The sequence below is a fragment of the Bemisia tabaci genome, chromosome 5 (genome assembly GCF_918797505.1).
Source record: "Bemisia tabaci chromosome 5, PGI_BMITA_v3".
NCBI lineage: Eukaryota > Metazoa > Arthropoda > Insecta > Hemiptera > Aleyrodidae > Bemisia > Bemisia tabaci.
Window position 1 is genome coordinate 57,120,561 of NC_092797.1, and position 22,683 is coordinate 57,143,243.

A 22,683-nucleotide genomic window follows, 5' to 3' on the forward strand; every position below is an offset into this window, starting at 1 on the left:
AAAAAAAAAACAACAACAAACAAACACATTTTTAAAAAATTCACGAAACCATAGAAGAATATTGCATAAAAGCAGGAAAATCTCTTTTTTCTTTTTTAAAGGAGATGGGCATTTTTCATGGCTACTTCTACGATTTTTATTCGATATTACCAAGCACCATTTTTTAAATTTGACCAAATTTTCTTTTTAGCACAAAGAGGAGTTTTGTAGCCTGTTGGAGTTCTTTATTTCTCAAAGTTATTCAAATCCAATCTGACAAATTCAACTTAAAACAGCGAGACTCAGTTATGAAAGAGTTAAACTATGGAAAAATACTTACATCAAAATTATTCATCTCCTGTAAGCTGAAGAATTCCTTGATGGGATTTTCAAGTTGCGATTTGACGAAGGTCAAGAAGGCTTCTGCCGATCTCTGGCCTCTGTATTCTCTCTTTGCAGGTGAACCATTTCTGATGACTTTTAAAGTTGGGTACTTGGTTATATGATATCTTTCAGCTACAGTATCTGAAAAATGGGAACAGGTATATTAGTAACAGATACATCGAACACCATTTCAGACATTTACGGTACTTAAAATCTGATTTTCCCTAAGAAAAGGGAAACTAATCTGTTAGAAAATGATGAGCAGTAGTGATCATCCTAAGATGGTAACAGTGAATTTTTCCCATTTGAATCTATTTAAAATAATCAAGTCTAATAGTTCAGGGGCAGAGGGACCTTTATCCAAAGAGCCAATATTTAGACTTAAAGCGATTTTCGTTTAGTTGGGTCGAAAAACTGGACTGTGAGATTTTCAACAGAAAACTCTAACAAGCATCTTAAATAATAAAATGCGAACGGCTTACAACTAATTTTACGCAGAAGTTAAATTCCCAGAAATGTTGTAGGTACCTACCCTGAACTTGGCAGCTTAGAATCTTGGATAGCTTTTTCTCAAAACCATTTTCCCCAAGTTGCCAAATTGAAAAATGATCCGAAATACTTGTGGAGCACTTTTATAACTTCTCGTTGCAATTGCTCAATTTCTATGTCTTCGTGGACTGAAGCCTCATGGATGGTCAAAATTCTAGGTGAAGCAGCACACTTCAATGAATATTAATTGTTTCTCAAACATTTAAATGAATGATAAAACAGTAAAAACTTCGGATTTTTCATTTTCAAGGATTAAGGGGCCAAAATGTTTAAAAAACAATCATCTTTACAGAGACACTACTGTCTTGCTTCCCACTTTTATGGTACCTGGTTTTTATTTCTCTTGATCAATTACAGATACGGCTAATAACTCATGGAAGAACGGATCTCGACTAGACAATGAAAGAATCGACTAAGAATTGAATTTACTTACTTTCTTTATCACAATCTACTTTGCCGACAAGTACTCGACCTGGAGTTGGAAACTCTGCAGAAATTTTTTCAGCAGCCTCATCCCAGATTGGTTGCAATAGATTACTAAACCTACACCAGTCGGCATAAAAATTGATCAGGACTAATTCATTAGTAGCTGAAACAGAGTGAGGAAACCAACAAATTAACACCAGCTTAGAAGCATAAAAGGTTTCAAAGGGTCTTGCGAGGCAGGGTTCATCTTGAAGTAAGAAACCAAGAAACTAAAATTTAAGTACGTATTATTTTTGTAATTTAACATATGAAGTTTTACATGTTATGAGCTTTTTTTCAAAATCAAGTGTTCCTAGGTTTATTTTTTAGAAGTAACTGCTACTAAAAGATTTCAAGTACCTACAAGATATACACCATAATACAACAGCTGCCTCGCTCCTTTGAGCGTGAGGAGTGAGGAGTACATAGTTATAAAAGTTAAGGAGGAAATAAATCGAGCAATTTAAAGTAAAGAAAATAAGAGAATGCATCCGAAAGTATCGCCTTCTTCCTACATTTTCTAAATTAGTGATAACGATAACAGGATCGATAAAATTTCAAGTATATTATTTCTTGTAGCTTGGATGTATGGATGTTTTGTCAGGAACTTGCATTTAAAGAATTTACAACTTGTGACTAATATAAAATACTATCCCGTATATGACAAAGAACAGCTGCAGATGTCTCGAATATAATGATTGACAAAAAAAAGAAAAAGAAAGAAAAAAAAAAAAAAAAAAAAAAAAAAAAAAAAACAATAAGAAAACTTAAGCAGGGTAAAAAATCTTTGTCCCCCCCCCCCCAAAAAAAAGCAGCCCAACAACGAAAAACGTGATTAAAAAAAGCAAAAAATTCAAACAATGAAAGAGCGTTCAAAAATTTTTCTACAAACAAGAAAATAAACTGAGGGGGAGAAAGAGGAGCAAGAAGGTCAAAAAAGAACAAAGAGTAAATAGGTAGGTAAAAGAATCAAAGCAACAAAACGAAAAAAAATTCAGGAAAAAACAAAAAGAGGGAAAAATAAGAAACAAATTGGAAAATACAGTAAAACACATAATCTTTTTGGTATTCTACAAAACTGAAAAAAAAACTGCGACTTTCCAGGTTTTTCTTTTTTTTTTTTTTTTTAAATAAAGTTTTGACCTCTCCTCCCGGATGGCTGTTACCCTTGTGTTCATCATTACGAAGAAGGGACTGCAGGCTAAATAAAAGCTGGCTTTCTAAATTTGTGAGAATTTTCTTTAGATTTAGGTAGATGGGATCTAAAATAGATAAAGACCAAATGCGTTCTCTGCCAGTTCACCTTGAATAGTTACAATGTTTTTCTTGCACCTAGCGTGTTCTAAAGTCGCAGAAAAGCCGAAAGTTTTACAATCTGAATTATGACGAGCTTAATATTTTTTAAAAAGCTGAGTGCGAGGAGTGCGACGACCGCAGACGATACGACGCGACGCGGCCAACTCCGATTCGCCGCCGTGTTCAGCCGTTCATGGCACCTTCTCCATGACGAATTGCTCGCTCTTGACTTTTCCCGTGAAATAGAAATGCAGTCCTCTCGTATACCTCGCGTCCATTCGAAAAAACTTGAATTTGAAGTAAAGGGGTCCATTCCCGGGGAAATCATTCGATACTACGAAACGAGAGAAAGGAAGAAAAAATTGAAATTATTTTACCCGCCTTTGTAACTCTTGGTACCTATTCGCTGTAAAACGAATATTGGAAATAGCGTTTTATAATCGTGCTCATCATAGGGGGATGATGAGCACACACAAAGATGAAAAGCCTTAATAGAGAGAATGAAAAGCAAAAACGTGGTGCAAAACGGCAAAATAAAAACGTGTCGCCTTAAAACAAATTGAGGAAAAATGGCACAATTCTTCCGTAGAGTTAGGTATGATTGAAAAGATTTCGAGGGAACTTTACGGCTCCGTATGCTTCAAAATTAGGCTGATTGAAATTATTATTTTTTTTTTTTTTTTTTTTTAGCTGGAATGATACCCAGAGATTGGGTCAAACAGTTATTTCAAAACAGCAACAATTAATTCATTTCGTGAACAGGAGAATGAAATCAAATGTATTCAAAATAATTAAAATAAGCGATACAGGAACTAATCCGTTTGATTTTTACAAGTTTATAAATGCGAATGATTCTATTTAAAGATTCAATATAAACTTGCTTGGAAAATTTCTTCCCAGCTTTTACGAACTAGCCTTCGTTTTCAGGTAAAAATCTATTAAAACTTCTTCCACTGTAATTAGACTCCCTTCTTTTTCGAATTGTTCTCAATACAGCATTTCTAAGTCCTTTCAGACAAGACAAAACTCTTGGAGGGAGGTCGGGCCATTTTCCACATAAACGCTTCGATCCCACACTGTAAAGCGAAAGGGATGAAATCGAAGGAGGCGACTCACCTAAAATATTATCTATGTTCTCTTTGGTTAGGTGCACAGCTCCGCCAACTTGTTTCTGTTCGAAAAAACTAGATTCATGAAAGTCCATCGAGCCATTTTCCCCCTGAGCGGCCTGGAAACCTTCCCCTTGAACAGCAAAATAGCCGTCCCCCTGAACAGCCTGGACTACTTCGGCTTGAGCGGCCTGGAAACCATCCCCCTGAACAGCCTGGACTACTTCGGCTTGCGCGGCCTGGAAAGCATCCCCCTGAACAGCCTGGACTACTTCTGCTTCGGCGGCCTGGAAACCGTCCCCATGGACGGCCTGGATGACATCTCCTTGAATAACGTCTCTTTGAATGTCTTGCATCTTTTCTAAAATTACGGTGTGATTGGACCACATTTTGCAATTAGGAACTAAAATTTTTAACTCATCCGTAAAACAACTTATGTGCATAGGGAAACTAATGGTACATACGTTGTTTCTAAACTGAGTCAGAAATTGCAGTTCCTAATAGATCAGTTCCGTTTGTCACAGCATCGTGTTTTGATGCTTGATTCTTGCAGATCAGCTAAAAATCATATGATCTGTCCACACAACGACTTTCTATATTCAATTAACCAGGCTATCGCGCTTCGAAAAATTCTGTTTATGACGTCATCCATCGCGTCGTGACACTCCTTCACTTTGCTTTCATCCGAGTTTCACGTTGAGTAACCGGTGGAAATATGCGTCTTTCTGACAAATGAAAGCATGGTGAAAAAAACCAAGCGTGTCACTACCGTGGTGGATGACGTCATACATCGAAGTGTTCAAAGCGCGATATCTCGGTTAACATTGAACGCAGAAAGTTGCCGTTTGAACAGATCTTATTATTTTTAGGTAATCTACAAAAAGCAAGCATCAAAACACAATTCTGTGACCAACGCAACCGACCCATTGCAATATATCGTTCATTTCACGAGACCGCCTTCGAAAAAGGAACAGAATTCTCAAAAAAGCGCTTTTTTGTTATGGGTTGTGTCGAAAGATCCGATTTTGAGATTACGATGAAACATTTTCTCCGGTTTGCACCGAGAGCTAACTAATGGAATTGGACAAATTCGGTTCCGAAATCGTGTCCTCGCATCAGGCAAATCACAACTTTCAAAAAGGGCGCAAGTCCAATTTTCAAAATCTTTCTTTTGGCATTTTTGAACCCTCCGGTTGTCCTTACCATATTACCCGGGAAAACAGCAATACCCCGCTTCTTGGAACGCGAATATCACGTAAAAAGAGCGTCAATATATGTATTTAAAAAAACGAATTTGAAAAAAGAGACTATTTCCCCTTTTAAAAGCACTGATTCAAAGTTGCAAGCTAACAAAAATAAATTCACAAAACTTGGCAACTTGCTAGTTTCATGCTTGGCATTTCGATTAATTTTACGACTGTTTCCACTCGAATAAAATACTTAACAGTGTTATTACACAGTACTTTACAACTGTCGACGAGATTTTGATGGAACGCAATGCGATTGGTTTTTAAGGGAGTTGAAAATATAGCGACATGCCCGGCCCCGCATCGGCATCCATGCCTTGGCCGCATGCCCTTGAACGTGAGTACTTGAATTGCTTTTCGGAGCTCATGAGTGAGTGATCCATGAAAATAAGCCTTTTATGTGTAAATCGCTATGCACATTATGTCCATTTCATTTCTCGAAAAGGAGCCAACTTATGGACATTACAAAGCTGCTAACAATAAGATTGAGCAACTTCTACGTTTGCGATGAATTAACAGGGAGCAGCAAGTCAAAGGCTCAAATCTACAGGATAGTTGGATTACATTTTGCAATTAGGAACCACTATTTCTGGCCCATTTTAGAAACAACATACATGCCATTGGTTTTCCTATGCAGATATGTGCTTTTATGAAAGAGCCAGAGATAGTGGTTCCTTATTGCAAAATGCAATCCAGTCATCTCATTTAAGGTGATTCGACGGTTGCCATTTTATGTGTCAGAGCGACGTGCGATATATCGCATCAATTCGCTCCATAATTTCAGCTACTTGTCGTTTTTTTCAAATTCTGAGATCGCACTTCTGTTGTCATGAGATCAAAGAATCCATGTACCAAATTTGACAAAGAAATTCAACGTATTAAAGGCAGGGTTTTTTCTGAGGAAAAAAAATAGCATTCGAGTGCAGTTGCGATATCATCGAATGCGATATTTTTCCTCTAAAAAAACCCTGCCTTTATTTCGTTGAATTTCTTCGTCAAATTTGGTACATGAATTCTTTGATCTCATGACAACAGAAGTGCGATCTCAGAATTTGAAAAAAACGACAAGTATAAATTATGGAGCGAATTGATGCGATATATCGCATGTCGCGCTCTGACACAAAAAATGGCAACCGACTAATTGACTTTTTTTCCTGCTCTAGGTACTTGAAACTGTTTGGACTTTTAAGCTTTTCTACAGTTACAAGATGATAAAAATTCCACAGTCTTTCCCGTATTTCCTTATACGATTGTCCTTCTTGCAAAATGCAGTTCATGCATCATTATTGCACAAATAATGTGTCAGAATTTTATTAAAGAGGAAGAACCGATGAAAATCACTGATATCACAAGTTTGAATGAAGGATAAAGTGTCAATGCCATGTTTGTTTTTCTCATCTTCAACCTTGAGTCCGTTTCAAAAATTTGCGAGAAGATTCGAGATTCGAGAAGATTCTGGAAACATTCAATCGCTTTAATTCAGACTAGTTCCTGCTTGTCCTTAAATAATTGGACACAACACTCGTGTAGTTTACCTTCCCTGATGATTTTAGACAATGCTATTTTAAAAACATTCCACTTCATCACTCCTTGCGGCAAACAGATTAATTTGCCTCCATTTAAAAGGGTAGGAGCTTAGGTAAAATCAGGTTATGCAGCAATAATGATAAACTGCGGACTCCACATGAGTCACTCCTCTCATTTGTTTGCTCAGAAAGAAGTTAAAGTCTCCTGTACAAGGAAATGAAACAAGTCAACTTACCTGAAAATATCGCTCTAGGCGGATTGTTGCTAACGCAATACATCCTTATTCATTAGTCCATAAACAAATCATTCCTCAAGATACAACTATTGCTACTGCCGGGTCTCCTTTTGCCTTAGTTCTCAGAGGAAGGCAAATCTATTCAAACGAATCTGTAGTCTGAGTCGATAGTTTATCACTACTTCTGCATAACCTGCTTTTGCGTCAGCTCCTACTCTTTCCAACGGCGGCAAATTAATCTGTTTCCCGCGAGAAGTAATGAATTGGAATGATACCACATCATTCCATTTTAAAAGCAGAACATGGATGTACAGACCGAACATCGGGTTTTATCGACATATCTCTATTCGTAAATCTACGGGATCACTCCAGTGCGGCGTGGCGTCCTTTTCGATATATTAATTGATCTGTCATTTGAAGCAATGGAAAAGTATCCATAAATAGAGTGTTTGCAAAGAACACGTTACTCGATTCTTTATCATAGCCTTAAGCGGAGGAAATAACGATGATGGATCATTCTCGCTTATTCCTTTTGGTTCACTTGATTAGAAGGCTAACTTTCTAGGGTAAGTTAATCAGGTCATGCTGCATACATGGCTCTTAATTAACACTGGATGGGAAAGTACGGCTTGAATTACGAATATTAAATTAAGATAGAGAAGATTCTTACCTAGAATATTATCTATGTTATCTTGAGTTAATTGCACAGCTCCACTGTCGGTAGGATTGTAAAATAGAAAACACAGCTGAAACAAAGAAAAAAACAGAAAACCATCAGACTATTTCCTGTAAGGGAAGCCACGTTGAGAGCCTACTCGTAGGGAATAGTTCTTGGAAAATTGTCCTTGTAGACGAAGACGAAGCTTAATAAGGGGAACGTAATTTCAATATAGGTACTTTAGTCAGTGATTCGCTAGCAAAATGTTTCTAGATTCAGAAAAAGAGTTGAATGGGAAAAAACTAAAAAATCAGAAAGAGAACGACGAGAAAGTCTGACGTTTTCTCCTGATTTCACAATCTGCAAAAGAAATTTCCAACTTCCCGCTTCAAAAAGTATTTCAGGCAAGCATTTTCGGCAGGAACAGCATTCTGTTAGTTTTTGGAATGGAACTTCCATTTTCAGCTCATTTAAGAAACAACGTATGTGTCGCTAGTTTCCTTAAACAGGTCGGTGCCTTTACAGATGATCCAGGAATAGTAGACTTTCCTAATTAGAGAATGTAGTGTGTATTACCACGGTTTCACACGACATATAAGATGAAGAAGTACCTACTTTTGTTGGTCGCCTTTACTTAGGGACCCGCGGGCTGATTATTGAAATTGATAGACAAAGAAAACGACTGAAATGGGGGGGGGGGGAGGGGCGAGAAAAAACACTAAAAAGATGGCCCGAAAGTGTATGTAACAAGGTGGTGCTGGGTCCACACCATTTCGCGGGGAAATCAAAGCCGAGAAATTCCAAACATTACGATTAGAGTCAAAATTGTTTTAACTCTAATGAGTACCAGTACAAAACTGAGGGGCGAGTGTTTAGCTCAGGCAGTTTGCATTGGAATATTAAGTGGAGGTCAGGCCAAGAGGAGCCCCCATTGAGTGCTGGAGTGTACCATTACAGTTAATCCGACCACGTTTCGTTGCGAAAAGTGTGCGTAATCACGGAGCGATTGGTAACACTTGCTCGGACGATGTTTGGCGGCGTGGGTGATATGCTCCCGAGGCAATGATCCAGGAGCACAGAACATAAAATTACGACTGGATGAGTCGCTAACATTAATTGCTCATCGCCTCAATTCCTCATGTGCACACAGGTGCTTCTCGCCGTAGCAAGCAGCAACGCTTTACTGTCAGACAAGTGCAACTTCAAACTCGCCATTTTCAACAGCGCCGTTTCGGCAGAATCGTGGGGGTTGAAAGCGGTCGCAAGAGAGCATTAATGCAGTACTAATGAAAAACGCCTAAAAACTTTCAGACGCTGCCAGATTTCCATGGATAAAATACAAATTTATGGGAAAAATTGAAAATATTTACCTTCCAATTTTTCGAAAAATTTTGTTCGCAATTTAGTGTAAAATATGCATAACTTGCTTCCATGTATACGGAGGGGTATCGATAAGGGCCTCCCCCCCCCCCCCCCCCCCCGTAGAATCGGGAAATGTATGCGGGTTTTCCAAGTTGACTCAATATAGTTTACGGAACTAATCATGATTTAGCCCATGGGCCACTTGATACGTGTTAAACGGTTGCCTAAACATAGGCCAGCAGGCGTACTTTAGCAAAAATGCGTGTTTTTCTATCACTCCGAGGCTTTTCGGACACCGAGCGCATCGTCTAACTAAAAGGAGCTTTTGATATGTTATCAAGGAGGCTTTAGGACACATTTTAACCCTGGTTTGGTTTTAATGAGATGATGCGCTCATAGTTAAAAGAAACGTTTTACAAAAATCGACGTTTAGGGAACATCTGCAAAAATCTAGAGTCCCTTTATACCCAGAGTTAAGACAACTCACTTTTGGCTCGGCTGAAAGTAGCCTAAAAAAAAAAATCCAATTCTGATTGGTTCTCGCTCATGGAGGCCGAAACGAGTGCACCAAGATAGCGGTACCTCGAATGTGAACAAGAATAATGAAAATATTACCTAATTGTGGTTTATCAAGAGTAAATTGTTATTTCCTTCGGTCCAAAATGAAAATAGATTAAGAAATCATTCACAAACCAATCTCATTTTCTTTTTAATTGATCAATTTGTTGATGTTGTTGTTTTTGTGTGACAAACATCGCAGGATTCCTGATCCTTATCCCTCAATATCGTTCGTTTGGGTGCACTCGTTTCGGCCTCCATGGCCAGCCAAGGCCGGCTGCCAGTCAGCTGATAATCGAGTTGTCTTAACTCTGGGTATAAAGGGACTCTACAAAAATCTTAGGGAAACACGTCTCTCGAACTGTATGCACGCTACGTATATCGAGGGCAGTTATCAAGCCTTGTTAGACTCTTACAAGGAGATTTTCTTCAATTGTGTCCAAAAAAAAAATTGAATTTTCTATACAATCAGCTGTGAAGATAACGGATTTTGGAGTAGTGGAGGCATGTTTTCACTAAACGCATAACATCAACTTAAATCTGGAACTTTATGCGGGTTTTCCAAGTTGCCTCAATGTAGTTTACGGAAATAATCATGATTTAGCCCATAGGTCACTGGATACGTGTTAAACGGTTGCCTAAACATAGGTCTGCAGGGGTATTTTAGCGAAAAAGCGTCTTTTTCTATCACTCCGGGGCTTTTTTGACACCAAGCGCATAGTCTAACTAAAACGAGCTTTTGATACGTTATCAAGGAGGTTTTAGGACTCATTGTGACCCTGGTTTGGTTTTAGTTACAGGATGCGCTCATAATAATTTTTTTTTTTTTTTTCAAAAGTCGACCATCAAGGGACATCCGCAAAAATCTTAGGGAACACGTCTCTCCAACTGTATGCACGCTACGTATATTATCGAGGGCGGTTATCAAGCCTTGTTAAGCCCTTACAAGGAGATTTTCTTCAATTGTAGCCAAAAAAAAAAAAAAAAAAAAAACCTTAACGACGTAATTCCCTAAGATTTTTGCGGATGTCCCTTAAACGTCGATTTTTGTAAAAAGTTTTTTTTTTAACTATGAGCGCATCATCTAACTAAAACCAAACCAGGGTTAAAATGAGTCCTAAAGCCTCCTTGATAACATATAAAAAGCTCATTTTAGTTAGACGAAACGCTCGGTGTCAAAAAAGCCTCGGAGTGATAGAAAAAGACGCTTTTTCGCTAAAATACGCCTGCAGACCTATGTTTAGGCAACCGTTTAACACGTATCCAGTGGCCTATGGGCTAAATCATGATTATTTTCGTAAACTACATTGAGGCAACTTGGAAAACCCGCATAAATTTCCAGATTCTACGAAGGGGCCAAAAAAGGCCCTTATCGATACCCCTCTTTTTTACCAGAGTAAACTCGGCAACTTTCAAGTGTTCATACGGCGTTTTTCCTCGGCACGGCAGATAAGCACAGAAATAGAGGTAGGCTCTAGCCCCACAAAAAGCAAAAAAAAACCACCCCTTCTTGTCAGGCATATTCTGGAGGATTCTCCCTCAGGTGTTTTCCGTCCCCCACAAAACTTGATCCAGGTGTCTGGAAGAGAGGAGTGGACAAAAGCTGAAAAAATCTTGAAAAAATCCACTAGAGTCCACAGCAAATGAGTTGAGGCACTTTCAGACTGCGACAGAAGATGGCTCTGGCCAATTCAGCATTGTCCAGTAAATGCAAAAATCATGAGGGTGGATTTTATATCGCAGTCTAAAAATGCGTCGACTTTTTGGCGCGGGAATCATTTCGGCATTTGATTCATCTCAGGGTCACGCGCGAAGAGCATAATTGACCATTGGAGAAGCTGCGAATCTGAGCACTCTCATGTAATGTTTTTTGACGTGAAACACAATGGCGCGACGAAAATTACTGAAATCAACTTCTGACTAAAATATTGACGTTCTTAGTTTACATCCATTACGGGAATTTTGGATTCCCGGCCTTCAGAAAAACAACAGCAGGCTTGATATGAATCATATCGCACAATACAACGGTTTTGAATGGCTTCACGAAAAAAAGAGGTAGGGGTTACTTTTCCAATTGATTGTGGTAATACCCCGATTAATTAGGTTACCAACCGAAATTTTGCGGTGCTTATACTATAGCCCAACTTGAATCGCCGTACCACGACAACAAATTAGAAGAGTCCATAACATCCAACTACATGGGGTAGAACCCAGTGGCGTGGCGTGATTTGAGATATATCGAATGATCTGCCATTTAAACCCATAGAAAAGGACCGATAGACAGGGTGTTCGCAACAAACACTTTAATAATCGATTCTTTACCATAGCTTCAAATGGAAAAATATCGATAATTGATCATTCACGTCACGCCACTGGTAGTACCACAAATTTAAGGGATGACCCGTAACACTTTTTTTCGTGATTATAACAACGTGTGACAGCTGAGCCGATGCAACGAGATTCAGGCTGATATATTATCAAAACCGCAATGACTGATGCGATACAGTTTAGTGTGTGATTTGAATCACGGATACTTTTGTTTTTTCACGGGCGGAAAGTTTGAACTAACGCATCGAAAAACGTGAAATATCTAAGCTGTGAGATAATTCCAGTAATTTTGTTGCACGAATCATATTCAACGTGAAATTTTGACAGGGCAAAATGTATCAGAATGCTTAAACTCGCACCTTGTCTAATGGTCCGCATTGCTGGATCGTTTCCCTACTTGGTGACGCCTTACCTGTAATCAATATTAAGAACGGGTTTAAATGAAGAAACAACGGTGATACCGACTTAAAAGAATTGAATTAACGACTACCCCACCGGGGCCACGACTTCAAGAGTTTTGCTAAGCGTCAGCGTGCAATTTGAGTGGTACCAGGTTGCCACTTCCTCCCAACTTTCAGATTGGAAATTTCAAAATTGGATGAATTCTAATGAGCCGCGATTGCAGAAATTTAAAACGTGAATGAGGATGTTCCTTCAAAAATCACGCACGCCTACTGACTTAGTTCTTCTTCACTTTTAGGAGAAACTCTTTTTTCATTAGGCCTTGTCTCTACGAGCCGTTTCACGAGATTTGTCCCAGGGAAAAATCCCACTAACGAAGTTGGGAAAAATATTGAATTAATCAATATTTTTCCCAGTACCAAGTATGGTACTTATATCCCTAGGACCCACTGAGAAAAGAAGAAGAAGAAGTGAAAACGAATTGTGCGATATTTTATTCATTACTACATTGTTCATGTTTGTTTAGTTAAAATAATGTGTCTAATTGTCAATTGAGTGCAATTATTATTTTAATCCCGGTTAAATACTCGACTTTAACTAATTTATCTTCCCGCGCAAACTAGTCGCAGGACTGTATGAGCCCCGTCCCGTGGAGACGGTAACTGGGAAAAATCTCAGAAGTTTCATTCCTGCGATTCGAACTTGGGACAAATCCCATGAAAACGTCCCGTGGAGACAAGGCCTTACTAAAATTCCCCGCGTTGTCCTCGTTTCCAGGTTCCCCCAAAACGCTTCTATTCCCTGAGTATTCCAAATTTTCAAAATTTGGCAACCCTGTAATTTCAGTGGAACCTTTATTTTTCGTTAGAACTTATCTTTGATGATGAAATGACAAGTACCATGACCTTTACAGAAATTACTGCTGGGCGATACACATGTAACCAAAGCCCTCACGATGGGCGTAGTTCAAAGTTACCACGTTTATGTGGTAAAATATTGATATTTCGATGGCTTTAGATGACGGGGAAAGATGTTTGAGCACAACCTGGCAAGAATGCCGTAGGTACGAGTCGAGTCGTAAGCAGGAAGTTTTTTGAAGCAGGATACCAGAGAAACTTATAGGTCTACTACATTTACGACAGCCCCGACTTACGACGTCTGCAGAGAGCAGGAGAAGGGGTGGGGGATGATGTCTCGATTTTCCGGATTCCTTGGGTTTACGAATGACGCCGTGAATCTGAATCCCGTGCATCGAAAGAGTTTATATTTACAAAATAATACATTCACAAGCGCCAGTGCTTGGAGACAAGAAAAAAGCTAGGATTTGCCTTCATTTCCGCGTGATACCATACTCCGACTCCAAGCGGAGTTTGAATAGCTACACGCTTGATTTCCACATTTATCGATGCCCGCAAAATACAATAGCGAGCGCCGGTAAAAAGAGACGGAGAAAAAGCTATGATTTGCCTTCATTTTCGCGTGATACCACATACTTACCTACTCTGGAGTTGGAATAGTTGAGCGTTTGATTTCCACATTTGACGATGTGAGCATTCCATAAACGTCAATAATTTGAGACAGGCAAAAAGCTAAGATTTGCCTTGATCTCCGCGTGATACCACACCGCAAACCTACTCCGGAGTTTGAATCGTTGCGTGCATTGATTTTCACATTTATCGATGGGCGCAAAGTATAATTACAAAAGTCAGTGAAAAGGGACAGAAAAAAAGCTGGGATTTCCCTTCATTTTCGCGTAATACTATACCTACATGCCTACTCCAGAGTTTGAACAGTTGCGCATTGGTGTCCGCTTTGACCAGTGTGAATTTGAGGACTTTGTTAAGCCTCTGTGATTAAGGAACAGGATATTCACTTGTTCTTCGTTTTTGTGAATTTTTTGTGTGTAATTTCTGAGGGGCTCAACGCGATGAGGATACAACTGGTTACGAGGCCGTCTCCCGTGTAATGAGCGAGGCTTCCAGAGCGGAGAAAATTCACTCAGCTTTTCCATAATTTCTTCCTTTTCCAACTCCTTGATACCAACATTTTTCATTTCTTTCACTTTCCCAGAACCTGCTACAAAATTTCTACTTCCGCTATTCCCTTTCAATTCCGCTCACTTCTGGTAAGCTATCGCATCTGTTTGTTTGTTTGTTTTTTTTTCAATACGTTTTGGCAGAAAAAAATCATGAGTGAAAATAACGAGATATTATCACCATGTCAGCTTTTTTCTGCATAAAAAAAGTTGAAACGATGATGTTGAAGGAAATCCTAAATGGGCCTGTTGCAAACTTTTGCTAGAGCAGAATGAAGAGTTATTTCTTATAGATAATGCCTCAAAAATCACGATGAGCGCATCGGCAAAGTCTGAAATGCACTCATAAATTCACAATCTGCGTAAGAAAATTGCGTTATTTTGAGCTTCCCGCTTCAAAAACGATACCACTGCACAGGTGAACATTTTGTTAGAGGAGTCGCTCCATCGTCGGCAATATTCATCATGGCCGAGGCTTGCGCAGTTCCTCGCGTAATTCGAGGAGAGTTCAAGGTCAATTAAGGCGGGCGAGGAAAATATGAACGTAAACACGCCGATTGTTATGTGGTTTAATCCTGTTCAGGTGTTATCTCGTCCCATCACACGTGTTTTGGCGGACTGGCGTCGGCCATGATGAGTATTGCCGCCAATGGAACGACTCCTCTAACAAAATGTTCACTGTACCGTAGTATCGTTTTCGAAGCGGGAAGCTCAAAAGACCGCAAATTTCTTACGCAGATTGTGAAGTTATGAGTGAATTTCAGACTTTGCCGATGCGCTCATCGTGATTTTTAGGGCATTATCTGTAAGAAACAACTCTTAGTTTTGCTCTAGCAAAAGTTTGCAACGGGCCCATTATTAGGCCTCGCAGTTATTCCCCTTGTGTAGCTATCCTATCTTCGTTAAGGAGAGAGCAGTTTTCCAAGGATAAGGCTACCATTTCTGGATGCCACACTCATGTTCAATTCAAATGAGAATGCGATTTTGCATACTATTAAAACTATAAATGAGGGGCTTGGAGGACACGGCGCATAAGTGCAGTTTTTGCTATTTCAAAAAATACGAGTTTAAAGTTTCAAAAAAATTACATGGAGCTTTATGACGGAAAGGAAGTTTAAACTTAATATTTGTAGTTTCAGAGTTGGATTTTAGCTGTGAATTTTTCACAGAATAAACTTTCAAACTAGTTTTAGTTGAGGTGATGAATATCTCAATGATATGCAGACAGAAGGTCTACAGCAAAAATGTCCACAAGCAGAAAGTCTACATTTACAATGTCTAGAACTATAAAGTCCCCTACAACAATGTCTACAAATAATAATGTTTTCTAAAAGAAAGTCTATACTCAGAAAGTTCACTCCTGAATGAAATATGTAGAATGAACTCACATCAGTTACTTCTTTAGTTGTATCTATGGAGAAGAATCGTCTATTCATTTTCCTTTAATAATAGACGCAATGTATGTAGACGATCCCTTTCTCAGGCATTCTAAAAATAGACTTCTTCATTGTAGACATTTTGACTGTAGACCAAAGAATGCAGACATTTTTTGAGTAGACCTACTGTCCGTGATTCATCTCAATTTTTTTCAAAAACTGCACTTATGCGCCTTGTCCTCATAGCCCCTCAAATAGTATCTAGTATCTGTGAACGATACTTTGTCTATTGATGATTCGGATTTAAGATTCATCATCGATAGGGGTATTCTCTCTCATTTGTCCGAATAGTTGAAAGGTGAGACGAGAAGGGAAAATTTGGATGCATTGAAATAAAAGAATCACGTGATAGGAAAAACGAAATTTTGAAAAAGTACACACGTGCTTGCGTTTCATCAAAGAGGAACCTGGCAACGTTGAATGTTCAGATGGAGTTTTTCCTTTGCACTACCTAGAGTGTAGTTTTATGAGGTGTAACATTCCAACTTTCATAAAAAAATTCTCGTGAAAAAAACAAAGCAGCTGAAGACCGGGCTGTGCCAGTTGCGTAGTAAGGTGCCCTCAATTTCATGGTTGCCAGAGATTTTTTGCCGCGTTTGCAGGAAAAAAAACCCGAAAATTCGGGGCATTCCAATTTCACAGACATTCAGATTACACCCCCCCCCCCTTTATTCAATCGGAAAATCTAAAAATGCTTGTCTGGCGGCGAGAATCAAATCTACCTACTTCGAGCAGCGAGATCGAGAAAAGAAATCGGTACAAAACGTCGTGCGCAATTTCAGACCGGGACGAAGGTCACCAGCCATGTCGCGAGAGGGACAATTATTTTTAAAGTTCACACTGATTGGCAGCGGTGGGGAATGAAATTTTACAACTTATACCTACACAAGTGTCTGGAAGAAAAATCGAAAAAATGAAATTTCATCCTACTTTGTCGATGGTATTGTTCGACAAAAAGGAAGTCGAGTTTATTGGGGAGGAGGAAGCCTGGAAGCCTGTTTGACCCTAAGCGACTGAATTTTGAGAAAGTGATAAGTGGAGATACTCAAGTGGTTATAATTGGAAAGCACTGCAATAGGTAAGTAAGAAACTAATTCTAGCTCAGTTTAGGACCAACGTACGCACCTTCAGTTCCCTATGCACACACGTATTTTTACGGATGAGCCAGGATTCATAGTTCCTGATTGCAAAATGAGGTCCGAGTAAGATCTCATGGTTACGCGACGATTAAGTTGGTTCTCCGTTCATTCATATGTAATACGTTACTTTCCGATAACACTTCGAGCAAACAAAAAGTAACCACAACATGCCCGCGTGACTGCCAACGATTTTTCATGGGCATGCACTTACGCGCCGTTTCCCAAAACACGGTCGTTTTGAAGTTGAGAGCAGGAATGTTTTCCAAGAGCTAACGAGCTTAGCTCCACTTTCCTAGGTGCTTACAACACAGCGTGGCAAAACCTTCTCGACCACGCGATCAGCCGTCTTCGAAAATTCAATGCCCGCACTTAAGAAATCGGGAGGCCGTTGCGCGTAAATGTACAATGACTAAAAATATTCTCTGAAATACAGGTGAAAATCCAGTGTTTTTTTCCCAGGTTCCAGCCGTTTATACATAAAAAACTTAACGAAAAAGAGGATTTAAATTTTGAAGGCAGGCTTGAAGAATGGGGAGGTTAAGAACTCTCTGCGTCCCCCTTACAGATATAAAAAATTTTCATGCGTAAAATTCCGCAATAATATTCATTTTTTAAATTTTACATACCTGGCAAGATATGGAAAAGATATTGTCAAAAATTAAAAATATCAGAGGTTTGCAAAATATGGTACTGTTGCGTCATTCCTGCAGTTTCACGGTGACACTTGGCAGATTCCATTAACTTTTTTTTTTGTTTCGTCAGTCTATTTCTACTTTTCATTTTTTTCTGTTTCGTGGAAAGCAAAAACTGAAATCGCGCTCGAGAGAACGTATCTCGAGGGAATGTCAGTGCTTGGAGAGGAAAAAGTACAATTTCGCACGCAGAGTCAACGGACGAAAGGCAGAAGCAAATACACAAATAAAAAGAAAAAATTCACACTGAAATAAAAAAAGTAATGTTTCGCAGCACTTGCGAACTGCGCGCATTTTTATTCTTAGAGATTGTACGCTGTTGACAGCTAACACGTCTTCAAATACATGCGTACGTACACCAAAAACATGTTTGAACAATTTCTGGAACCGTGGAATTTATGACGATGAACGAGATATTTGCTCATCGAAAATGGTGATATCCCGATTCCGTCCCAAAAGCACACCATCCGATTCCGTCCCTAGAAAAAAGGTACCAAAATATTTACCGCCCGATTCCGTCCCGCTTTTTAAATGACGTTCCCATTGAAATTTCTTTGGCTTTACCATTTTTCTTTTTTTCCGCTGATCCCTACTCGTTTGGTCGATTTCTCCGTTGATTCCATGTGTACCGAGGCACCGTTATGCTTTTCGTAGCTAGGGTTTTTTTTTTTTACGTGGTAGGGTTGCTAGCCCTACGCACAACCCTCCTCCTTTACCAGAGCTTGGGACCAGCTAGAAGTGAACATCTCAACCCTAGGCGGAGTTTTAATGGTTTTTTACACTTTGATAAAAAAAAAGAAAAAAAGAAAAAAAAAAAAAAAAACAGCCAAAACAATTCCGTGAAACTGCTGCAAAAATTTGACTTGCCCTTTGTTGCACTAACCTCGCCGATTTTCTCACAGTGCCTAAATAGATGAGTGCAGAGTTATGAGTAGGGGGCAAAAATAGAGATCACGTGGTTCCTATTTGTATTTATATTCAGCAAATTATACTCCGTTCCAATTTTCCCTGAAAACTTTTCAACACAGTTGCAACACCGCCAACATTCCTGGTTATTGACCGAGGATGTTGTGACACTGTAGACCCTTGTATGCTCTCCAAGAAATAATACTGATCTTTTACGTAGGTATTCAGAATATTGCCAATCAAACCTCCGAGTGAGTTTCAGAGTGTAATTCTAAGGATGAAAAAAAAAAAAAAACGAAATCATCCACATATTTAAATTTAAAAAGTTTAGTTCCAATTCAACGGTGAAAGTGCTTGCAGCATTTTTTATCAAAAAAGGCCCAACAGGTTGTGGCCTCTTTCTGCATCGTTCACTGCCTTGCTCTTTTCATTTGCAAGATAGGTAAATGTGTAATTAATTATATGCCACTTTACTGCAGGGATGCTCCAAAACGGAAAAGATTAAAAGTTTTTTTCCTCCTTCGAGGGCCAAATTATGCATACTACGATTAGCTGGAAAACTTTACCTATTAAGTGTTGGCTTAGTTTTGCTTCTACAGCTCAACGTTACTAGAAAAATAATTGGTAAACTTGTTATAAGTTCACCTTTGTATTCTACAGTAGTTTACATGCAAAGAAGCAAACTTCAAATGTGAGCTAGGCATTGACTGATGAAAATAGAGGGGGGAAATGTCTGATTTTCAAAGATATTCCAAAACTTATGCTGCATTAAAACTGGCTTTTTCCCGACTTACATCCAAATTCAACCTTCATGGGGTCATAGCATAGTATAAGGTGATCCCAACTTTGCAATTTGCATATCACCACCATTACATCATGAGACTAAGTATTTACGAGTTCACCTCTTCAGTCATTACAAAAAAAATCAGATCTGTTGGATGAAGTTAAATGTCTCAGGAGTAAATGATCAAATAGTAACTTTACGTGTGAACTATTATCTTTGACACTTTTGCAACTAAAATAAAGCTTGAGCACCGATCAAAGGTATGAAATATAAAATCATTTCCTCTGAAACAAGAAACTAAAATATATCCGATGATTGAGAGACAGAGCACTTGATTGGCTTAGTTGATCTTTTTTGCGCCATATTCTTAGGCTGCTACTCAAGATGCACAGTCAAAGTAAACTTACACACTACCATTTGACTTGCTCAACACAACTTAATCGACCAACGGTCCTCGACGAATCATTGAGCATTCCATAATCATAACCGTCTCATCAGACCTAGGTCCAATGAGATACATAAACTTAGACTTTGAGGCATCCGGTAAATCTACTTTGGATCGGTTTATGTTGGCGAGACAACTATGATCTAGGACAGAATCTAAAGGTGTATATATAGTTATATATATGTATAAATAAAGTTGCTCCTACAACGCACTCTGGCGTTCTGCGACACCCAACTGCCACATATCGACGGTGAAACTACCAAACCACGTATCTCGGTTTGCGACATCGCAGACTTCCTGTCATACTTTATTTTTTAAATGAAAAACTACTTAACGTCTAGTCCTGAAAATTTCTGTGATTTTTCCTCTTTGTGCGGAGAAATTTCTGTGAAAATTTCAAGGAATGATATTGATTTGGTCGACTTCAAAAAAATAAAATGCGAGCGTAGATTTTTAAACACCGCAAACGAGATACGTGGTTTGGTAGTTTCACCGTCGATATGCTTGTCCTCCCAGAGAATATCGGGCAACTGACACCGCAACATCTCTTCGCCAACACCCTGCAGCCACCTCTTTACGGGATGTCCCCTTCGCCTCTTCCCAGATAGCACTCAATCCAAAACTTGTTTGGGCAACTTCTCCTCCGACATTCTTTGCACATGTCCATACCAGCATAACTGCCTGGACATGATGTTGTTCACGATATGTTTTTCAACCTTCATCACCTGGCAAATTCTCTCATTGCGGAAACAGTCCCGTAACAAAATGCCAGCAGATCTAAAAATCCATTTCAGTTGCCCTCAGCAATTCTAGCGTTCTACTCGTCAAAGGCCACACTTCACTACCATAGAGGACGATACTTTTAACGATGGCGTCATATATCAGGTGCTTATTTGCCTTTGAAATGCTCTGATCCCAGAGCACCCCTTTCAGCATTGTGCTGGCTCTCCTTCCCTGGATAATCCTGACCTTAATTGCCCTATCCATCCTTCCATCCTGATATAGCCAGACACCGAGATACTTTGCTCTTCACACTTTTTGATGCGCCGTCCATTTTCAAGCTCAATGCTTTGCCGTTGATGCACTCCTCCCACAAACAGCTTCTGTTTTTGACACATAAACATCCATGCCCCATATCCAATATTCTTCAACCAACTTTCGCACCATGTAATCTAAAGGTTTACCTCACTATAAAAATTAGCTGAGGTCTAGGTGTGCTCTTCAGATCTCAAAAAACTCGATCTAGGTATTCCGTACTTTAAACTAAAAAACTGATGAAGTTTATACGGTAGATTGCCAAAGTGATTAGAAAATTCTCTTACAAGGACCCTTGTTTGAGAACTTCAGAAAGCTAATGAAGTAGTGAGGTCATGTCAACATAGGAGATAAACCAAAGACATAAAGACGGAGTGCTCGTATCTAAAAGCACGGGGAAAAAGTGAAGCCTGGTTTGGCGCTGGGTGCTTGTGTGAGTGTGTAAATGAGCGCGGGAATCCATGGCGGCAAACGGAAATTTGATTTGAACTTGTCCTCTTGATTTTTCCACATTTCTTCTTCGAAACGTATTTTAAATGCCTAAAACGAATATATTAAGAAAGTTGGGACTGCGTCCTACTATAATACATTTACTTTTGCTCGGTAACAGGCAGTAATATCAGATAAAGTTAGTTTTTCTTCTGCTCATGGTGGTTCTGCCGGTTCAAACAGGCCGTCACAGTCGTAGATGACAGTTACTCCCAAATGAAATTAATCGGTCGACGACGGACCAAAACTAACCTAAAGTTATACAAATGTGAGTGATTAAGTGAATTTGGGCAAAAATCAACCTAAAATACTTTGTTTCCGCAATTTTATTTAGTTCCCGCCCTACATTTGAATTTCAAACTTGTCCCGATTTCGCCGCCAATCCTACAGCCAATAGTGGAGGTGATTGAGAAGAAGCTTCATTTTTTGCTTTAAGCGCTCCGTCTTTATGTCTTTGAGATAAACAGAGGCATAGACAGATCGACAAACAATGGAGAATCAGTCTCATTCGTGCACTTTAGGTCAGTTCAGCATAATTTCAAAGTCAAGCACTTGGACACTTAGCTGTATTCAATTAAATGAAAACAACTGGGTGCCCCGCGGTTGAAAGAGTCGTAACGACTCCTAAAATTCTGATTCTACGAGTTTAGGGGATATCAATGAAGATATACTCTGAGTAAATAATTTGGAGCTTTCAAAAAATTGAATGCGAAGTAGTGTGAATGTCTATGACGTGGGTAGATGCCAAGAGAAGAGTTTGAAACTTAATTTTACAATACGTAACATAAAGACATGCGGTAACATCGAAAGTTGGATACTCACAAATAAGTGACCTAATAGATTTATCCTTGGTAATTTCTTGGGATAGAATGTATCCATAACTCCGTCGGTGTTTGAGCACTTCACCGGCGTAGGAAAATGAGTAAACACTACACTGGAAACTTCGGAAAACTAATACATCGTCACCATTGACATTATACGTAGAAGACGTCTGCAAGACTGCAACAAAAAAACTCGTAGGTACTTCGCAATGGCCGCGCTAAAATACCCGTGCAAAATTGTTAAAACTGGAGACTACTGGAGAGAGACCGATGAAAACTTGGGAAACGAAAGAGTAGGGACCTCTATATTTCACGAGTGAGGAAATTGCCTCAGATAACGCGTTTCACCAAAAGGTTGACACGTATTTCAACCTGATAAAAAATCTTCTTCGCCGCATACGGACGTCAACAAACTGTGGGAATTTTGGTTTTATGAGAATGAGACATAAACTGAATGGTGCTGCGCTCTTGTGGAAACATTTACAAGTTTCATGGATGAAGTTTTTCTTATGTTTCTAAAATTCACCCACAGGTAGCGTTAACAATAACGATAAGATTTGAGCTTATGTAGATTCCCGCGTTATTTGCACCAACAACACTTTTTCTCAATGTTGGCGCGTATACGTAGTACACCGCCTTTGCGATCGTTTCGACTAGTTTCGACCAAAGACATAAAGACGGAGTGCACGTATCTAAAAGCACGGGGAAAAAGTGAAGCCTGGTTTGGCATAGAGTACCTGTATAGCGAGAGTATAGACAGATGTGAAACTCCGAAAATCCATCAGGCCTTCACCGATTAGAG

The 22,683-nt window shown here is 39.2% G+C and overlaps 1 protein-coding gene across 3 annotated transcripts in view; it reads right to left on the reverse strand.

Annotated features, from left to right (window-relative positions):
* ERp44 (Endoplasmic reticulum protein 44) overlaps nt 1–22,302 on the reverse strand; it is a 29,557-nt gene extending 7,255 nt beyond the window's left edge. Inside the window, exons 1-5 of one of the 3 annotated variants that reach the window (XM_019042101.2) lie at nt 21,883–22,302; nt 7,462–7,537; nt 3,790–4,107; nt 1,346–1,501; nt 320–504 (exon numbers count right to left, since the gene is read on the reverse strand). In XM_019042101.2, coding sequence (XP_018897646.2) covers nt 320–504; nt 1,346–1,501; nt 3,790–4,107; nt 7,462–7,537; nt 21,883–21,939 — 792 coding nt within the window. In that variant the 5' untranslated portion in view covers nt 21,940–22,302. Of the gene's footprint in view, nt 1–319; nt 505–1,345; nt 1,502–3,789; nt 4,144–7,461; nt 7,538–21,882 lie in introns of all 3 variants that reach the window. The other 2 variants (XM_019042100.2, XM_019042102.2) reach the window with 2 other exon arrangements.
* Nucleotides 22,303–22,683: the final 381 nt, after the last annotated feature.